This window comes from Panulirus ornatus, chromosome 22 (assembly GCF_036320965.1).
Source record: "Panulirus ornatus isolate Po-2019 chromosome 22, ASM3632096v1, whole genome shotgun sequence".
NCBI classification, from domain to species: Eukaryota; Metazoa; Arthropoda; class Malacostraca; order Decapoda; family Palinuridae; genus Panulirus; species Panulirus ornatus.
This window is the reverse complement of record NC_092245.1, coordinates 4,594,537-4,614,987: the sequence shown is the minus strand read 5'-3', so window position 1 is coordinate 4,614,987 and position 20,451 is coordinate 4,594,537. Positions and strand designations below refer to the sequence as shown.

The 20,451-nt window shown below is 46.8% G+C and overlaps 1 protein-coding gene across 1 annotated transcript; it reads right to left on the bottom strand.

Moving 5' to 3' along the window:
- Positions 1–1,749: 1,749 nt before the first annotated feature.
- Positions 1,750–12,253, bottom strand: LOC139756503 (uncharacterized). The gene is made up of 6 exons (XM_071675950.1): positions 12,098–12,253; positions 8,887–9,209; positions 8,556–8,677; positions 8,036–8,125; positions 4,223–4,339; positions 1,750–2,294 (listed from the first exon to the last, which is right to left on the bottom strand). The coding sequence occupies exons 1-6, from the start codon at positions 12,100–12,102 to the stop codon at positions 1,944–1,946; spliced, it is 1,008 nt and encodes a 335-aa protein (XP_071532051.1). The 5' UTR covers positions 12,103–12,253; the 3' UTR covers positions 1,750–1,943.
- Positions 12,254–20,451: the final 8,198 nt, after the last annotated feature.

Genomic DNA, 20,451 nt, shown 5'->3' with positions numbered 1-20,451 from the left:
CTTCTTTTACTCGATCTGCATCTCGTCTTGACACAGCTTCCTAAATAAAACTCAGACTTGGACAGGATATCTCAGTGGGGTACACAAAATCTAAAGTTTAATGCCTCAAAGATCCAATTTCTACCAATTTCTCTAACGAAAACTCTTCACAACTCTCGTCTTTCTCTTCACGGTTTTGTAATTCCACCTCTTGACTCTATGAACATATTTGGTATTATTGTAACATCCACTCTTTCTTGGGAAACGCCACATCAGCAACTTAAAAGTGGGCCATTTTGATATCTGCTTATTTCCATACACGTCAAAGCTTTGGAACTCTCTACCCGAGGCATTTCAAAAGACAATTATTTTTTCACTTTCCAAAAAATTCATGAATACTTTCCCTTGTCTTTTCTTTCCCGTTTTATGATTCTCTCCATATTTCAGTCAAGGTCCAGCCTTGATGTGGACTTTTGTACGTGACTGGAGTCTTCAACATAAGAAAAAGATTACTGATGATGCCTCTGTGAAGGCGAAAGCTAAATTGAAACAAGATGATTTTGGACAACTGGTGTTTGAGGACCCACCTAATGATAGAATGATACTGAGAAAATCAAAGAACATAAGAAAGAAGATAAATAACTGTAAATGTGCTTTCGTATTCAATTCTATGTGCATATATATATATATATATATATATATATATATATATATATATATATATACGAATATGGTGCATAGAAACGCGCACCTTCATAGAACATACAAACCTCCAACAGCCAGGATCGAACCCGGGACCCTTGTGCAAGAGGCGGAAATGCTAACCGCTAGGCTATGGGCCTGGTTAGCTTTCCCGCCTCTTGCACAGGGGTCCCGGGTTCGATCCTGGCTGTTGGAGGTTTGTATGTTCTATGATATATATATATATATATATATATATATATATATATATATATATATATATATATATATATATATATATATATATATATATATATATATGGGAGAGATGCAGTGTGAAGGATCAGAAGTGATGGAAAATAGCTTGTTTCGAAAGAATGATGTTAACATTGCTCTTGACTGGGTAGTTAGCCAGGCCAAGCGTCGTTATATGACCCAGAATGAGGTGCCTGAGGACGAAGAGAATGCTTGTTTAGTCCTCCTATATAGAAACTAGGGAATAAACATGAAGGCGCGAGTTACAGAGGTGTAAGTCTGGCGAGTCTACTTGCGACGGTGTATGGAAGAGTGGTGGTGAGGAGGAAGAGAGCGACTGACTGGGGAGGAGCAATATGACTTTCCCAGACTAGGTGTGTGGACCAGATATTTACTTGGAAGACTGTGCTGTAAATACTTGAATCTGGAGGGAGAGGATGAGAGGGTTGACATAAAGGCCTGAAGGAAGTTGTTACGAATTCATGGAGAAAATTGAAAGTATTTAGTGGGGGAGTAAGGCATTTGTATGGGTGCGAAGGGAAGCTGAGTGATTCCAAATAGAGGGTGGATCTGTGTGAAGGATGTGCGATGTCACCGTGGCTGTTTGATCTGTAAACTGTGCATATTATGACTCAGGATCTGGTCATCACCTGAGCAAGGTCACTGATCATGTTGAGGCTCAGGACTGGCCTGTACCAGCCGAGGATCGTCACTACTGAGTGTGAGAGTGTCAGGAGGTGAGTGGCGGCTGACACCAGAGAGGTCGTGAGGCCCAGGGTGGTTACTGGCACCTGATCTGTTCATTTGCAGAAGGATGAACGAAATAAGAAAAACTACAATATCTAATTTATACATAACTAGATGAGCTTGATTCTACAAGGATTTTACAACACAAGCAAGATACTTGTCACAAGCACAACACTTTTCTTTATGTAGAAGGTTTGAAACACGTTACAGTTCTGAACCGAGAGAACATATGGAGGTAGTATTGTATGGCATATGTAGGCAGGGGAGAGGAGCCCCGAGCATTACAGCCCCCACTTGCCAAACAAACCTTTCTTCCTGCTCTGCTGGAAGTAGCTAGCAGGTCGGGCATAGTAAGGGCCGTAGAACGGGCCCTGGTAGCCGCTGACGTAGTATCCTCCATATGAAGGTCTGGAGGAGCCGCCCTGGAAAGCCCCGCCGCCTCCCGGCGCAGGGTAGGAGTAGCCCTTGCTGGGGGTGGTGGCGCAGGCGGCGGTGGTGGTGACGTACTGGGTCTGTGTGGTAGTGACGTACTGCCGCTGGTACTGGGTGGACAAGACCGTCTCCACCACAGACGTGCTCACTGTCTGTGTCACTGTCACCAACTGTGACTCCACCACGCGTGATGTTACCACCTGAACCACAGACAAGACCAGGGTGTTAACACACTCGTTAAACATGTTATGCTAAGACCAGGGTCTTAACAATCTCGTTAAATATGTTATGCTAAGACCAAGGTCTTAACATTCTCGTTTGACATATCATGCTATGACCAGAGCGTTAACACACTCGTTAAACATGTTATGCTAAGACCAGGGTATTAACAATTTCGTTAAATATGTTATGCTAAGACCAAGGTCTTAACATTCTCGTTAGACATATCATGCTAAGACCAAAGCGTTAACACACTCGTTAAACATATTGTGCCAAGACTTAGTGTTAAAATTCTCGTTAGCCATGTTATGCTAAGATCGAGTTGTTAACACATGGAACATGTTATGCTAACATGTTCTGATAAATGAATCTGTAACATATTGTGGGTAAAGTCCTCACGCTCCATCATGGGGTACAATACCATAAGAACAGTAAGTATATGGATGTAGGCTGCATGATTTCGTATTAGGAATACATCATGGGGGACAGATGATAATACTATGTATCGTATCTTAGACCCTGGCTGGGTGAGGGTCGTGGGTCAGAAGTGTCACAAAGTTGCTGTAAGCTGAGACTGTGAATCACAAATAGGTCCACAGGATGAAATCACATAACCTAACCAAAGTGCGACCCTGACTTTACGCCATCATCAGACAATAACAAAAATGAAAAGAAGTTTTCACGGTTGTGCAGATCATGCTAACCCTCTCGTACTGGTAGTATTAACCATCACACAAGGTTGCACCAGCCATTACACAAGGAATACTGGCTGTCCTGTAGACTACAACGCTATGCATCACACATACAACACAGGCCATCATTACAGACCACATAACTAACAGTTAACACTACTTTATCCTACACAGAACTGGTAAATCATGAGCGACACAGACCTAACTGGTCACCATTTTACTTAGCTGACCACCACACTGGTAAGGTTTGGTCGGGTCTGGACATGACGTATGTGCGGTCATGTCTTCCCTCCGGCCGGGGGTGGTGGAGTATGGATGGATGTTGCTCGCCTGCAGTAACGCTAGGGACTGCACCTGACTCCCTCCCGGGTTCCAGAGTAAGGGTTAGGACTGTCTTTTGTTCAAGGTTGGACCTGAATTAAGGGCTATTTCTAGCTGTTCGAAAGAGGATCATGAGCTTACCTGACTCGTAACTTGAAGTATGAGCATCCCGCAACTACACAGTAGTATTGCTGACTCTGAAGCTGAACTATGGTGGTCTTACCTGATGTGGGCCAGAGCGAGGTGTGTCTCTGGACCAAGACAGGATGCTAGCCTGGTTCTTGAACCACCGTGGGAACCTCTGTTTACTTTGCTCAACACTTGAACTAGAGGCATTCTGTACGTGGGTCTGACCTACACTGGGAGAATCTTTTCACATGGATCTGGTCCTCTGCCCTCTGAACCTGGATGTAAATCTGAGTTTAGAGACATTTTTCAAACTCAGTTCTGCATCAGATATAATGACTATACCTCTATAGTCTAACCCTGCAACAGGGATGCATGATTTTGTTTGTTACCTGAAGGTAAGGGTAACTGCATGACCTCCTCAAGGTCAACTTATTAACGCGGTCATGTGCCACGTACACAATTTGTCGACCAACTCTTAGAGGATGATGAACAGATGGGTTGACTGTGGATCGACTGCCGCAATCGATTGAAGCCTATGAGTTCGACCCCGTGAATGCTTCACCAGGGAGGTCCTTATGATTACTACAGGCCGACCAGAGTCTGGACCTGGTGGAGGAGGAGCACCGACCTGAGTTTGGACCTGATGGAGGAGGAGCACCGACCTGAGTCTGGACCTGGTGGAAGAGCAGGTATCTACCTGAGTGTGGATCTGGTGGAGGAGCTGGTAACTACCTGAGTCTGGACCTGGTGGAGGAGCAGGTACCTACCTGAGTCTGGACCTGAAGCCGTGTGGAGGTGACGACCTGCTGCTGGACCATGGTGGAGGTGACGTACACGGTCTCTGCTGGCTTCACAGACTTCGTCGTCACCGTCTTGGTCTGCGTCTGGTCACGAACAGAAATGATTTCAAAACATGTAATTCTTCCTCTTGCTGTGGGGCCTGGATGTGGATAGGGAGCTGTGGTTTCGGTGCATTACACATTACGGCTAGAGACTGAGTGTGAACGAATGTGGCCTTTGTTGTCTTTTCTTGGCGCTACTTCGCTGATGGGGGTGGGGGAGGGTGGGGGGAGGATGCTATTTCCTGTGTGGCAGGGTAGCGACGAGAATGGATGAAGGCAGTAAGTATATATATATATATATATATATATATATATATATATATATATATATATATATATATATATATATATATATATATATATATATATATATATATATATATATATATATCTTTTCTTTCTTTCTTTCATACTATTCGTCATTTCCCGCATTAGCGAGGTAGCGTTAAGAACAGAGGACTGGGCCTTTGAGGGAATATCCTCACCTGGCCCCCCTTCTCTGTTCCTTCTTTTGGAAAATTGAAAAAAAAAACGAGAGGGGAGGATTTCCAGCCACCCGCTCCCTCCCCTTTTAGTCGCCTTCTACGACACGCAGGGAATACGTGGGAAGTATTCTTTCCCCCCTATCCCCAGGGATATATATATATATATATATATATGTATATATATACATATATATATATATATATATATATATATATATATATATATATATATATATATATATATATATATATATATATATATACACACATACATATAAGTATATATATAAGATGGATTTGTATGTAGCATTTATGGATCTGGAGAAGGCATATGATAGAGTTGATAGAGATACTCTGTGGAAGGTATTAAGAATATATGGTGTGGGAGGCAAGTTGTTAGAAGCAGTGAAAAGTTTTTATCGCGGGTGTAAGGCATGTGTACGAGTAGGAAGAGAGGAAAGTGACTGGTTCTCAGTGAATGCCGGTTTGCTGCAGGGGTGCTTGATGTCTCCATGGTTGTTTGATTTTGTATGGATGGGGTTGTTAGGGAGGTGAATGCAAGAGGTTTGGAGAGAGGGGCAACTATGCAGTCTGTTGTGGATGAGAGAGCTTGGGAAATGAGTCAGTTGTTGTTCGCTGATGATACAGCGCTGGTGGCTGATTCATGTGAGAAACTGCAGAAGCTAGTGACTCAGTTAGGTAAAGTGTGTGAAACAAGAAAGTTAAGAGTAAATGTGAATAAGAGCAAGGTTATTAGGTACAGAAGGGTTGAGAGACAAGTGAATTGGGAGGTAAGTTTGAATGGAGAAAAACTGGAGGAAGTGAAGTGTTATAGATATATGGGAGTGGATTTGGCAGCGGATGGAACCATGGAAGAGGATGTGGGTCACAGGGTGGGGGAGGGGGCGACAGTTCTGGGAGCGTTGAAAAATGTGTGGATGGCGAGAACATTATCTCAGAAAGCAATGATGGGTATGTTTGAAGGGATAGTGGCTCCAACAATGTTATATGGTTGCGAGGCGTGGGCTATAGATAGAGTTGTGCGGAGGAGGGTGGATGTGCTGGATATGAGATTTTTGAGGACAATATGTGGTGTGAGGTGGTTTGATCGAGTAAGTAATGAAAGGGTAAGAGCGAGATGTGGTAATGAAAAGAGTGTGGTTGAGAGAGCAGATGAGGTAGTTTTTGAAATGGTTTGGTCATATGGAGAGAATGAGTGATGAAAGATTGACAATGAAGATATAAGTGTCAGAGGTGGAGGGAACGAGAAGTGGGAAACCAAATTGGAGGTGGAAGGATGGAGTGAAAAAGATTTTGAGCGATCGGGTCCTGAACTTACAGGAGGGTGAAAGACGTGCAAGGAATAGAGTGAATTGGAACGATGCGGTATACTGGGGCCGACGTGCTGTCAATGGACTGAACCAGGGCATGTGAAGTGTCTGGGGTAAACCATGGAAAGCTGTGTAGGTATGTATATTTGTGTGTGTGGACGTGTATGTATATACATGTGTATGGGGGTGGGTTGGGCCATTTCTTTCGTCTGTTTCCTTGCGCTACCTCGCAAACGCGGGAGACAGCGACAAAGCCAAAAAAAAAAAAAAAATATATATATATATATATATATATATATATATATATATATATATATATATATATATATATATATTTATCCCTGGGGATAGGGGAGAAAGAATACTGCCCACGTATTCCCTGCGTGTCGTAGAAGGAGACTAAAAGGGAAGGGAGCGGGGGGCTGGAAATCTTCCCCTCTCATTTTTTTTTTTAATTTTCCAAAGGAAGAAACAGAGAAGGGGGCCAGGTGAGGATGTTCCCTCAAAGGTCCAGTCCTCTGTTCTTAACGCTACCTTGCTAACGCGGGAAATGGCGAGTAGTATGAAAATATATATATATATATATATATATATATATATATATATATATATATATATATATATATATATATATATATATATATATATGTATATATATATTTCTTTCAAACTATTAGCCATTTCCCGCGTTAGCGAGGTAGCGTTAAGAACAGAGGACTGGGCCTTTGAGGGGATATCCTCACTTGGCCCCCTTCTCCGTTCCTTCTTTTGGAAAATTAAAAAAAAAAGAGAGGGGAGGATTTCCAGCCCCCAGCTCCCTCCCCTTTTAGTCGCCTTCTACGACATGCAGGGAATACGTGGGAAGTATTCTTTCTCCCTTATCCCCAGGGATGATATATATATATATATATATATATATATATATATATATATATATATATATATATATATATATATATATATATATTATATATATATATATATATATTCTATACTTGAGTCACGGACAAAAGTCCACATCAAAGTTGGGCTCTTAATGAAATACAGAGTTAAGGTTAATGAAAGGGAGAAAGAAGAGATATGGAAAAGAAGGTACGAATTTTAGAAGTGAAAAACTTGTCCTTGAAAATGTACCAAGTCATAGTTATAGGGAAAGAAAGAGAGGGTAAAGAGTTCCAAAGCTTCGACGTGTGGGGAAAGATATAGTTATCAAAATGGCCCACCAGCGAGTTGCCAACGGCCACACAGTCATCATGTGACGCAACTGCTTGCCGAGCATTGCGTGGTGTAGCTAAATGTGGGGGTGCACAAACAGTCAACTCTCGGGAGGAAAAGGTAATACCCATAGAAGAGTTGGAAAGTGAATTAGCATTGTGGTGTGGGGCAAGAGGGTCAAGCTGTAAGGTTGGCCGTGGAGGGTTGATAAGTCGAACTGCTCTCAGCTCAACTCTGTTAAGTAAGGATGCGGAGCAAGAACCACCCCAGTGCATTGTACAAATGGAACAACTGTTTGGGAGTAAAGAAATCTCCACATCTGAACAGGACGTCCAATTTCTTAGAGGTAGACTTAGGTATTGCCGTGATGTGGGGATTGCAAGACAGGGTGAATGTTACAGAAATACCAAGTATGTTCACTGAGTCAAGAGGAAATGTCTTGTATCATGTCTTGTAACTATGGACACACACACACACACACACTCACACACACACACACACACACACACACACACACACACCAGCCTAAGCCAGGAACCCTTTACCGACCTGCTCCGAGGACAGGACGAATATTTGGTTTAGATGTGAGCCGACTTACACAGGGGGCCACCTCACCTGGGGAGGGTACTGCACCTTGGGAGGGTCGACTCACTAGGAGGAGCTGACCCCAGGGAATGTGACTCACCTGGTCATGGACTGTGACTCACCTGGACGGGGCCCTGGACGGTCACATAGGAGGTCTGGAGTTGGAGCTTGGTGGAGGTCAGGCTCTGCACCACGGTCGTCGGCACCACAACCTGAAGAGGAGGAACTTGCCTCAGTCTGGCTCGCTGGGACGGGATATCCCCGGGTTGGCCAACACCTCCCCACTCAGCACTAGGCGGAGGAGGGGCACATGCCACACCTGGACTGCGTTTGTATGTCAAGTTGTGTCAACAGGTTCGTGTTGACCTCTTGTGGTGGGTGAGCAGTCCTCTCCCTCCTCAAGTCCCTCCGTCTCCCCAACTCCTTCACCTGAACATTCCTCTCCCTCCTCACTCACTCGAAACTCTCTCCCTCATCCCTCCTGGAAATGACCTATAACACGGACAGTGACTAACCTTTGACACGGACAGTGACCTGTGACACGGACGGTGATCTGTGACACAGACACTGACCTATGACACAGACACTGACCCGTGACACAGACACCTGAAAGGGGTACTTGCTTATATTACGGACACTGACCTGCGACACGGACACGCTGGTGGAGACGACGACGTCTCTGGAGGTGACCACGACGGTCTGGGCCTGACATACTCCCTGCGTGGTCTGTGGTCTGGTCTCGGCGTCAGGCACGTCGTACAGGACTGTGGGAAAGCAGACAATCATCGGCTGTGAAAAGTTTATCTAATCTTTGTCATACTACCATCCGAACACCCCATCAACCAACAAGTCTCAGAGATATAGAACAAAAAGAATCTCTCTCTCTCTCTCTCTCTCTCTCTCTCTCTCTCTCTCTCTCTCTCTCTCTCTCTCTCTCTCTCTCTCTCTCTCTCTCGCTAGGCTGGGCACCTACCGTTGATTGGAGGCACAGGAACTTGAATGTTGGTGTCCGGTCCGGGGTCGGGTAAGTTGGACCCCCTGACTGAGGCAGGAGGGAAGGTGGGGACGATAGCTGGAGGTGCGTCCAGGACCAGTGATGGGTTGGTAGTGGGGGTCGGCAGGTTCTGGGGGGGCGACAGCCTCGGTCTGCCACCACTGGACCTGATGTCGACCTCAGGGACGGTGTGCTCCAGTTCGAACTCTGCGTTCTGGCCCGGAAGGAGGACCGAGAGCTTCTCTGCCCTGAGGCCCGCTGGTCCGGTCCACAGCAGCGCCACCAGCGCCAGCACAATGACCCTGGCGGGAGGAGAGGCAGGAAAACGTGCGTCAGCGTTATCATAACTGGTGAGACGACGACTGACCTAACCTGACCTGACCTGACCTGACCTGACCTGACCTAACCTGACCTGACCTCACCTAACTTGACCTGACCTAACCTAACCTAACCTAACCTGACCTGACCTAACCATAACCTAACTTGACTTAATGTAACCTAACCTAATCTAAACAAGGTCATCTCATATACGCTAAATACACACACACACACACACACACACACACACACACACACACACACACACACTTGATACATGGATAGATACAAAGATAGATATCTCCCTGGGGATAGAGGAGAAAGAATGCTTTCCATGTATTCCCTGCGTGTCGAAGAAGGCGACCTCGCTATATATATATATCAAGTATCCGTTTGTCGGCTAACCTTGAAGATGAACACCTGGGAAGAGTGTGGGCCAATTGCCCATTGCAAGAATTCGAACCAAGTCGGAACCGCTCGCGATTCATGGCAAGGGATGGCCAACCATTACGCCACGGAGGCCCGTAAGTTAGGTATAATAAAATCCAGTTTTCTGCAGGGGTGGGAACAGAAAATCTGTGTCCATGGTTTGGACAGAGCACAACCTGGGTCATGATCATTGACCGATATACACACATGAACTTTCCACGTCTCTTGTGACTGATTCTCAGACATGACACTTGACTGTGGCCGGAGAGACATGACTGATTCTGTGGCGTCTGTGACCAGTTTCCTTTAAATGCTCTCATATGTACGCTCGTCCAGAGACTTTACGTCGGTGTGAGGTTAAGACAGAGACTGACATGGATGAAGGCAGGGCATGTACAGAGTCTGTCCACCACTTCTACTGTCGTGTGGGATAAGGTCTGTCAATAATGAAATTGTAACACTTGGTTGTCAAGTGATTCTAGTAGGGAATACTGTATGAGGCATCAGCAAATACTGTACGAGGCATCAGTAAATACTGTACGAGGCATCAGTTAATGCTGTACGAGGCATCAGTTAATGTTGTACGGGGCATCAGTATATACAAGAAGCGCAACGTATTGATGTAATGAAACAAAGACTAGTGATTCACGGAGGTGTCTGCCTGGGAGACACAAACACACACACACACACACACACACGGACCAGCAACATAAAAAGGCAAAGAGAATCCTGACTGATTCTTATGGTATCATGTTCACCTCGGGACCCAGGCCTTAGCAAGAGTAGACATATACGAGCAGAGGAAAGTTTGATGAAGGGAAACCAGTCACTCAGTGAGCACTCTGTGTGCCCGCCCCACCCACTGTGCTCAAGGGCAGGGCGCTCCTGGTGAGGTATGTGATTATGTAACGGGTTGTGTGGAAGAGTAGAATGATGTGATGGTAATGGTAGGGTTTAGTGAGGAAGAAAATATCTTGATGTTCAGTGCGTGAAGAGCTCAGTGACGAAACTGACTTGCCCACTCTGGAAGCGTGTTGATCTCAGCCACCACCGTTTAACTCCAGCCACCACTGTATGACTCCAGCCACCATTGTATGACTCCAGCCACCACTGTATGACTCCAGCCACCACTGTATGACTCCAGCCACCACTGTATGACTGCAGCCACCACTGTATGACTCCAGCCACCACTGTATGACTGCAGCCACCACTGTATGACTCCAGCCACCACTGTATGACTCCAGCCACCACTGAATAACTCCAGCCACCACTGTATGACTCCAGCCACCACTATGTGACTTCAGCCACCACTGTATGACTCCAGCCACTACTGTATGACTCCAGCCACCACTGTATGACTCCAGCCACCACTATGTGACTCCAGCCACCACTGTATGACTCCAACCACCACTGTATGACTCCAGTCACCACTGTATGACTCCAGCCACCACTGTATAACTCCAGCCAACACTGTATGACTCCAGCCACCACTGTATGACTCCAGCCACCACTGTATGACTCCAGCCACCACTGTATGACTCCAGCTACCACTGTATGACTCCAGTCACCACTGTATGACTCCAGCCACAACTGTATGACTCCAGCCACCACTGTATGACTCCAGCCACCACTGTATGACTTCAGCCACCAGTGTATGACTCCAGTCACCACTGTATGACTCCAGCCACCACTGTATGACTCCAGCCACCACTGTATGACTCCAGTCACCACTGTATGACTCCAGCCACCACTGTATGGCTCCAGCCACCACTGTACGACTCCAGCCACCACTGTATGACTCCAGCCACCACTGTATGACTCCAGCCACCACTGTCTGACTCCAGCCACCACTATATGACTCCAGCCACCACTGTATGACTCCAGCCACCACTGTATGACTCCAGCCATCACTGCATGACTCCAGCCACCACTGTATGACTCCAGCCACCACTGTATGACTCCAGTCACCACTGTATGACTCCAGCCACCACTGTATGACTCCAGCCACCACTGTATGACTCCAGTCACCAGTGTTTGTCTATCTTTCTTGGAACATTATGTTCGCAAGACGTGCCTCTTGGGCACGCTCCTCTAGGCAGAACACATCATCAAATATCTTGGTTTCATATCCAGTAAGCAACTGCTTTAGACATGATCACATTTCCTGGATGACGCAAAATATTTTGTGATGATGTTATGTGAAGGTCGTCCAGCGGCAGAAATCTATGATGAAAGCCGCGAGTCGTCTGCGCTTTGGCAGATAATTCGAGCACTCAAACCACACGTCTTCCGGAAACCTCAACGTTGACCACAGTTTCTAACGTCAGGTTTAAGCTAACAGTATTTTGTGATTTAGAAAATTACGAAAAGGTTTATGTTCCAGCGACAGATCTCTCTCCAGCCTTGGCTGCCAGGGCGCCACCGCCACTTAATCAAGACTCACATCATCTTCAGTCATGCGAGGGAGACCTTTAGTAGGGAGGCAGGCAGGAGGCACACGGTGTCCCAGGGTAAACTGAGAGGTTGCAGGGCGAGCGCCTTCCCTTTAACCTCTGGCTGGTTGGCTAGCCTGACCGGTCGGTGGTACCTGCCCAGGACCGCCGGAGGGAGACTCATAATGTGTTCCTTCGTCCTTTCCGGCCAGCGTTCCTACCCTTAGCCCTAACCCTTGACAACGGACGCTCGTACAGCAATGCTTTCTCCTGCCTCTCACTCCCTCCGCCCACCTACCTGTCCACTCCTCTGCCTCTCACTCCCTCCACCCACCTGCCTGTCCACTCCTCTGCCTCTCACTCCCTCCACCCACCTGCCTGTCCACTTCCCTGGCTCTCCCTCTCTTCCTACTCCTGCCCCTCGCTCCCTCTAGATCACTGTATCTCTTGGTCCTTTTCATTTGGAGGGCAACATACGAAGGCTAGACGTTGATGGACGAGCTCATAACTGTTAGGATTGCCAGAAGTCATGGTGGTGACAGAGTCCTAGATCAATACTGCAGATGTAAACAGATTTACTGCAACCAAGATATACAGTGTGTAGAAAGAAACAATTTTACCTCAGGCAATTATGCTGCGGAGCAGCGAGAGTCCAAAAGCAGCCAGACGCATACATCTCGTTGTATACAGAACTAATAGATAAAACGTCCAAAATGATGACTGTTTGGACTGAACAGCCCCAAAACAATATGAAAAAGATGATAACATTTCTACAGAGGAATGAAGTCTCGAGTGAACAACAAAGCAGCAGTGATACTGGAAGATTGGAACAACCAAAGCGTTAATTAAGGTCAGCTTCAGAGATGACCACCAGACAAACATTAACTGATTTAAGGCAATAAAATCCTTTTAATTATGTATCGTTTTTGAGTTCGAAGAAAACGACGATGACGTCAAATTCTAGGCTGACAAGGATTGACGTGATGTGTTGGAGTAGACGAAATGTAATTAGATGAAAATCTTAGATGTTAAGTCCACTTGGAACAATAGTGAGTCAAGACAAAACATTCTCTTAAAAACGATGATGTTGCTAGAGAGGAAGACAGGTCACATGAGAGTCCTGGTAAACTGAGTGACGAGATAAATCAGAGAGATTCAGTGAGGCAAAATAAATTGGTGTACATTGTTGCTAAGTCTTCCAAATATCAGCCTGGCTCAGGTCCGCGTCTGTTAGCGTACGGTTCTCTCACGATATACACTCATCAAGGGGGGTCGAAGTCAGTCCAGACGAATATAAAACAGATAACGGAAGTCTACAGGATTCTTCAGATACCGAGTGACGAAAAGAAAGGAAAGGATTCTCGGATTGTGTTACGTAACCATAATGGCGCCTGACCGTCCACGGTAAATGATTATTAACAAATATATCAGTCTGGAAATGATGTCTCAGGTACACAACCACAAGGCGTATCTCAGGCGAATATGTTACGAGGAATGATAAGGCGTTTGTGGCCTTGAAATATCTGAAGTTCCTGAAGATTAAGCTTAACTTGATGAAATCCTGAGGAAGTTTAATGGATATGACAACTTCTCTTCCCAGACAAGATGAAAGATGACAAATAACACACACACACACACACACACACACACACACACACACACACACATATATATATATATATATATATATATGTGTGTGTGTGTGTGTGTGACGGGGTTTCTTGCGATCCATCGCAATTTTGTAGGACCTTGCAGTGTGGTCTCACATTTCTCAAGATAATCCTTTCGGTCAAGGATGACGTAAGTGTTTTCCTTGTCTGCACATCTGACAACGACCCTCACACTTGGTGTGGGGAGCAGTCCTCTCAAAGCGCGATGCCTGCTTTTGGGTCCTCTCGGCTCGTAACTGCTCCTGCAAGTCGGGGTTCACTATGATCTTCCCGGCTTTATGTAATTTACACAAGTCATCAGAGAGGATAGAAAATTCCGCCTTCTTGTTAGCCTGTTCATATTCTGGGCCTGGTGACAAATGATTCCAAGATTAAGGAATTGTATCTGGTTCTCAGACAACAGTTCCCGTCAGAGATTAGTCACACTGTCTGTAGGTTGAGGAGTGGCCAGTGAGCCATCATATATCCTCGGTAGGTTCTTCGTGATGCCAGCCAGGTTCAGTGGTCCTGGCATGCGTCGCCGTATCGTGAAGGTCCTCCACTGTACGTAGTCTTAAATCATGGTCGATTTCAACGTCATTATATTTTGCAGTAGTTTCCTCCAGTTCTTCTCGCAATCTTACCAACTGTCTTTCTTTCAAACGGATTTGTTCCTCGATCAACTTCCTCTGGAAGTCATGAGTAAACTGACGGTGATGTATTGCTCGGTCGTGTAGTCGTAACCCAGTGTAAACTGGGAGCAGGTTTACTCTGATTCACATAAAATTGATTTTCTGTTTCCATGTGTTGCGTCTGTATTGTGCTGTCCTACATAAGATTGTTGGTTAGTTTGGTGTTTTCCTGTACTTTTGTGCGTTATGTGCTGTGTTTTTTCCAAGTGTTTTTGTGTTTTGTTTGCGTTTTTCTTATCTTTTCCAAGTTCTGTGGCTCGGTTTTTCTCTTTCTGTGGATTCCTAATGATGCCTCTGTGAAGGCGAAAGCATGAATGAATGTATGAAGAACTTCGGACGCATGGTGTTTGATCACCCGCCTAAAGGTAGAATAATTCTGAGAATATTAGAGGACTTAAGAAAGAAGGTTAACAATAGTAAATATAATGTATTCTATGTGCAGTAGAGATTTTGAAACGTATCGCAAAGCTCAAACAGGATAAAGCAATGTTATTTCAAGGTTGCATATCAACGTGGAGACAAGATATGGTGTAACGTAACTAACTCCTCTGCGTTATGCAGAGTTCTGATCATGTTATTTCTGTAAGTTATTTCTGCCCGAGGCACCATCACTATGACCACGTCTCCAACACCAGTGACTGACCGGTTCAGTCAGGAAAACCAAGAGCTCCGTCGCCAGGCACTCTGGCCCTCCAGGCATCAGGTGGCGGGTGTGGCTGTCCTTGTGTGGTAACCTTCCCTGCAGGAGGTGCTGCAGAAGCCGCCATCGCTGTAACTTATTGAATCAAGTCAAAACAAGACGCGGGGAGCGAGTGGGAGGATAGTGAATCACCCCAGGTCGAGCAAGATCGTTGTGTGAATCACTCCAGATCGAGCAAGACCGACTATTATCCTGTGTTCCTGGACCACATCCTGTGAAGGGAGTGGGTCCAGGTTAGGGCTTTTACGGAGCACACCTCAAGGTGCCCGTAGGAAAGCCCTAACCCGCACGCCTCTGTCCCTTTGAAAGCCACGATGTCCAGCTTCCTAAAGGATCGTGCAATAGGGATGCGAGGCTCGCAACGCACTTCATAACCTCTGTCTCAGTCGGCCAACCAAATAGGCACAGATGATGTCGTGCCTCTTTACTCTACCCCCCCCAGGGTACGTGGGCATACCTGAGAAATATGCCCAAGCGTACCAGGCTTCTGACATGTGTCACAGAGGCCGTTGTTCTCGGGCCGACCTCTGGCAGCCCTGGCGGGGGCAGGTAAAGCATCATTCCTCACTTGGACGGCCTTCACATAATCACTACCGGTGAGGAACCGGTTCCCGTCTGTTAACCTGAGGCACGTATAGCGGATGGAGTGAGACCCTGTCCGTCAACTGTACCGATCAGATTGGCCCTCCATGCGTGATGGCGTTCGACTGCAGGTTCCTGGACCGCCGCCTGAATTATCGGGTCAGACGAGATAAGCAACATCTCGGACTTGGCCTGTTTATTCAGCCGGACGGTTGAGACAAAATCGGGTATTCCAAGCCCATCATCTCTGCTGCTGAGTGGAAGTATGCGCAGGGCACGTCATGGGCCAGGCGGAACCAGCGACGAATCGCAACTCTCACCTGCCTATCCATACGTGCGAGCGGCGTCTTATAGACTTCCCTCAGCACCAAGCGATGCACAAGCTTTGGCACTAGGTGGTCTACGAGGATCACAACCCTCTGCTGAGGTTTTAGAGGGGCTCTGGTGAGGTTAAGGAGCCCCTCTTCTAGCAAGGTACTGTAGGACTTGCGCCTGCCCCCTGCTCCAACGAGATGCCAAGGTACTTACAGTTGTCCTCAGCATCAATGGAGCTGATAGTGCTGCCCATAACTTGGAAAGTCCTATCTTTATTGATGTAGCAAGCCTTGCGCTTGCCGTCGACCTTCATGCAGAGGGACTGACACTTTCCCGGGTTCACTCGAAGCCCACCCTCCGCGAGAGTCTCTAACATGATGTCTATAGCCTTCTGTAGACCAGCCGGCGTCTTCGCCACCAGAACTGGTCATCGGCAAACGCTAGCACTGACACTTTCTGGTCACCGAATCCAACACTCACGTCCGATTCCTTAACCCTTGCAACTCCTTCCTCTATTACATAGTTAAAAAGATTGGGCGATAAGGGGTCACCCTGCCTGACCCCATGAGTCATTATTTCCCCGACATCCCGCTGCTGCCTTCAATATGTGTGAAGACTCGATCTTAAGTCGACATAATACATGCCGACGAGGGCAGGAATGCCCTTCCACGACATGGCCCGCTCGATAATGCTATGATCGATACTATCGAATGCTTTAGCCATGTCGAGGGATGCCAGGTGCACACTGTGGGCGTGTGCCCGCGCACAACCGATGGTCGCGTCCAGGATCGTGAGGTTCTCAAAGCATCCGTCCACAGGAACGATTGACTTTTGAGCTCTATTGATCTGGACGAGGCTCGAGATGCGGCTGCTTAAGATCTTATGAAGCAGGAAGGTAGTACCCGCGGAGAAATGGACTTCAGGAGTCGTGTTTGCATTCCGTCGGGACAGGGGGCGGATGTTTTGGTGGCTTTGAGGTGGTGTGCTACCTCAGCCACGGTTAGAACCTCTGCTAGTGGTTCGCTGATTAGGTCAAAATCGGTTATGACACGTCCGTCCGGCTCAGATGGTCGAGAGAAGAGAGCTTCTCAAAAGGGGTAGAGGGTTTCCGGCCCAACCGTAGTCGGCGGCACCTCCCAGCGGCTAGAGACTTATTCTGTGTGTAAAGCCGCTGTACTTTACTATATTGTTCCTTGCGAAGACGATTTCCACGCAAAAGAGCCCCTTCAATCCGGCGTTCGCTGCCACCGTTCGTTCGCTGTCTTGGTTTGTCCTTACCACGATCTTGGTCGTCTGAGGGTGAGCCATACGAGCTTACCAGTTGTCTGGCGTGCTCTGTGGTTACCCTGATGGCGGAGAGGCTTGTCCCCTCTGTGCAAATGTCCGAGGGCCACATTTAAGACATTCTCACCCCACGATGGATTTGTGGGGCCAGGCCAGAGTGTGTCGAGATAAGCTTCAACCTCCGCGACGGAGGCAACAGACTGGGACTGGGGAAGCCGTGGAGCGGCGGGGACAGATAAAACCGCGGGTCATCTCCACAGGGAGCGGCGAGTTCGCCCTCATGGAGGGCTGCTCCCTCTCCATTATTGGTGGAGCCTTCCCCACCGGGGCTAGCACGCATGCGCCTTCCTTCGCGTGGTGCCTCCTCCAAGGTGCCGCTCGGCGTGTTGCTTCCTGTAGTCGCCGGGACATGTCTCTCGTCCGACACACTACCAGTCACCTCACCTTCACTGGTCTCGTGGTAAAGGTTGGCGTCCAAGATCAGCTCCTGAACGCGGGACTAATATGAAGCAACCAGTGAGGGACCGGTTGCCATCGTCCGCTCTGCTCTTGCGAGGAGCTCTACCTCCTCATCGGACCATCTTGCCTTGGACAAGACGTGTCGAGCCGCTAGCGCTTGATGGTATGAGCTCGGGTGTGCCGGTCTTTCGTGGACCCTATGGCCCAGAAAGCTGGCGAAGGTGATCCCACAATGTGGGCAAGTGGGAGAACGGTCGTCAGCCGCTCCGCCCTTGGCCTTTGTTGGCACCCGACATACCAGCAGTGGCTGGTACGCTATTCCTAAGGGATTTGTTTGAGGGTTACAGGTGCCATGGAACGAAAACCCGTGACAAGGGTGGACGTTCCGAAAGGGGTCGCACAGTACTGTCGCCCGTAGGATGCAGAGGACTGCAGTCAGGAGATGGAGGCTGCCGCTGTGCTGTCCTACTCTTCCAGCAAACGAAGCTGGACAACTTCCGACTGTCAGCTGTTGATTGACTTATGCTGGATAGCCATTCAACGCAGCTAGTGCGTGAAGTCATGATCACTCAGATGATTTAGCTAGCGCTTTATAAGGAGAGCGATGGTCTCAGGACGACTCTAAGATTTACACAAGATCGGTTGTGTGAATCACACCAGGTCGAGTAAGATCGGTTGTGTGAATCATCCCAGGTTGAGCAAGATCGGTTGTGTGAATCACACCAGGTTGAGCAAGATCTGTTGTGTGAATCATCCCAGGTTGAGCAAGATCTGTTGTGTGAATCACACCAGGTAGAAGAAGATGGTGAGTATAGGACAGCCTTTGCTGAGTATGGTGGGGAGGATAATGAGGAAGATGGACGGTTGTTTGTTGATAATGATGCTCTGGCTCTGTAGCAGCAATACCAGATGTTGAACCTTCACCTGTCTCACGTACCCCCTCACCATCAGCCCTGCCGTCTCACGTACCCCCTCACCATCAGCCCTGCCGTCTCACGTACCCCCTCACCATCAGCCCTGCCGTCTCACGTACCCCCTCACCATCAGCCCTGCTGTCTCACGTACCCCCTCACCATCAGCCCTGCTGTCTCACGTACCCCCTCACCATCAGCCCTGCTGTCTCACGTACCCCCTCACCATCAGCCCTGCTGTCTCACGTACCTCCTCACCATCAGCCCTGCTGGTGCTGTAGGTTGACGGGGAGACAGATGAAATCAAGGTCCGTCCAGTGAGTTGTCTGTCATAAGCCACGGGGCTTCAGGGCCGTGTGACCTGTGTTTTTACCCGCAGGTTCATGTTTTTGATCCATACAAACCATTGTAGATATTTGTACAGACTAGATCCGTGACCATATCTAACACTACCATCATTAGGTTTAACCCTAAGAAGAAGACGATTATCAAGTCTGACTTATGTAATACCGATCACACAATTTACCTTGAATATCATACACTCAACAGAGAGTGATAGGAGCCATGTATGTACAAAACTAGAATAGTTACCCACGTTTTCTTTAAGCACTTGATTAGAAAATGTATATGTAAAAGTATTATTATTATCAAATGATATAATGCATCTAATATAAATAATATAAAACATATTTACATTGAACTTATGAAATGTCAGCTACATCAGCTTCAGTAACAAAACCAAATTAGTGACAAAGACAGAAGGGCATATTAGTACTACATCATATGAATGTTTACCATACTAAACCCGAGTATAAACACCTGAAGGTGTCACATGATGGTTACACAGTCAACACATCTGGAGGACGAGCACAGGAAAGACCTGAGCTACATTCAACACCAGGAAAGGTGCTGGTCCTCTGGCACAAGGTTTACTACTGTATGGTCCATGGTGGTTACTACTGTATGGCCCATGATGGTTACTACTGTGTGGTCCATGGTGGTTACTACTGTATGGTTCATAATGGTTACTACTGTGTGGTCCATGATGGTTACTACTGTGTGGTTCATATTGGTTACTACTGTATGGTTCATAATGGTTACTACTGTGTGGTTCATATTGGTTACTACTGTATGGTTCATAATGGTTATTACTGTATGGTCCATGGTGGTTACTACTGTATGGTTCATAATGGTTACTACTGTGTGGTTCATATTGGTTACTACTGTATGGTCCATGATGGTTACTACTGTGTGGTTCATATTGGTTACTACTGTGTGGCCCATGATGGTTACTACTGTATGGTCCATGGTGGTTACTACTGTATGGACAATAGTGGTTACTACTGTATAGTCCATGGTAGTTACTACTGTGTGGTTCATATTGGTTACTACTGTATGGTTCATAATGGTTACTACTGTATGGTCCATGATGGTTACTACTGTGTGGTTCATATTGGTTACTACTGTATGGTTCATAATGGTTACTACTGTATGGTCCATGATGGTTACTACTGTGTGGTTCATATTCGTTACTGCTGTATGGTTCATAATGGTTACTACTGTATGGTCCATGGTGGTTACTACTGTATGGACCATAGTGGTTACTACTGTATGGTCCATGATTGCTACTACTGTGTGGTTCATATTGGTTACTACTGTATGGTTCATAATGGTTTCTACTGTATGGTCCATGGTGGTTACTACTGTATGGACCATAGTGGTTACTACTGTATGGTCCATGATGGTTACTACTGTATGGTTCATAATGGTTAC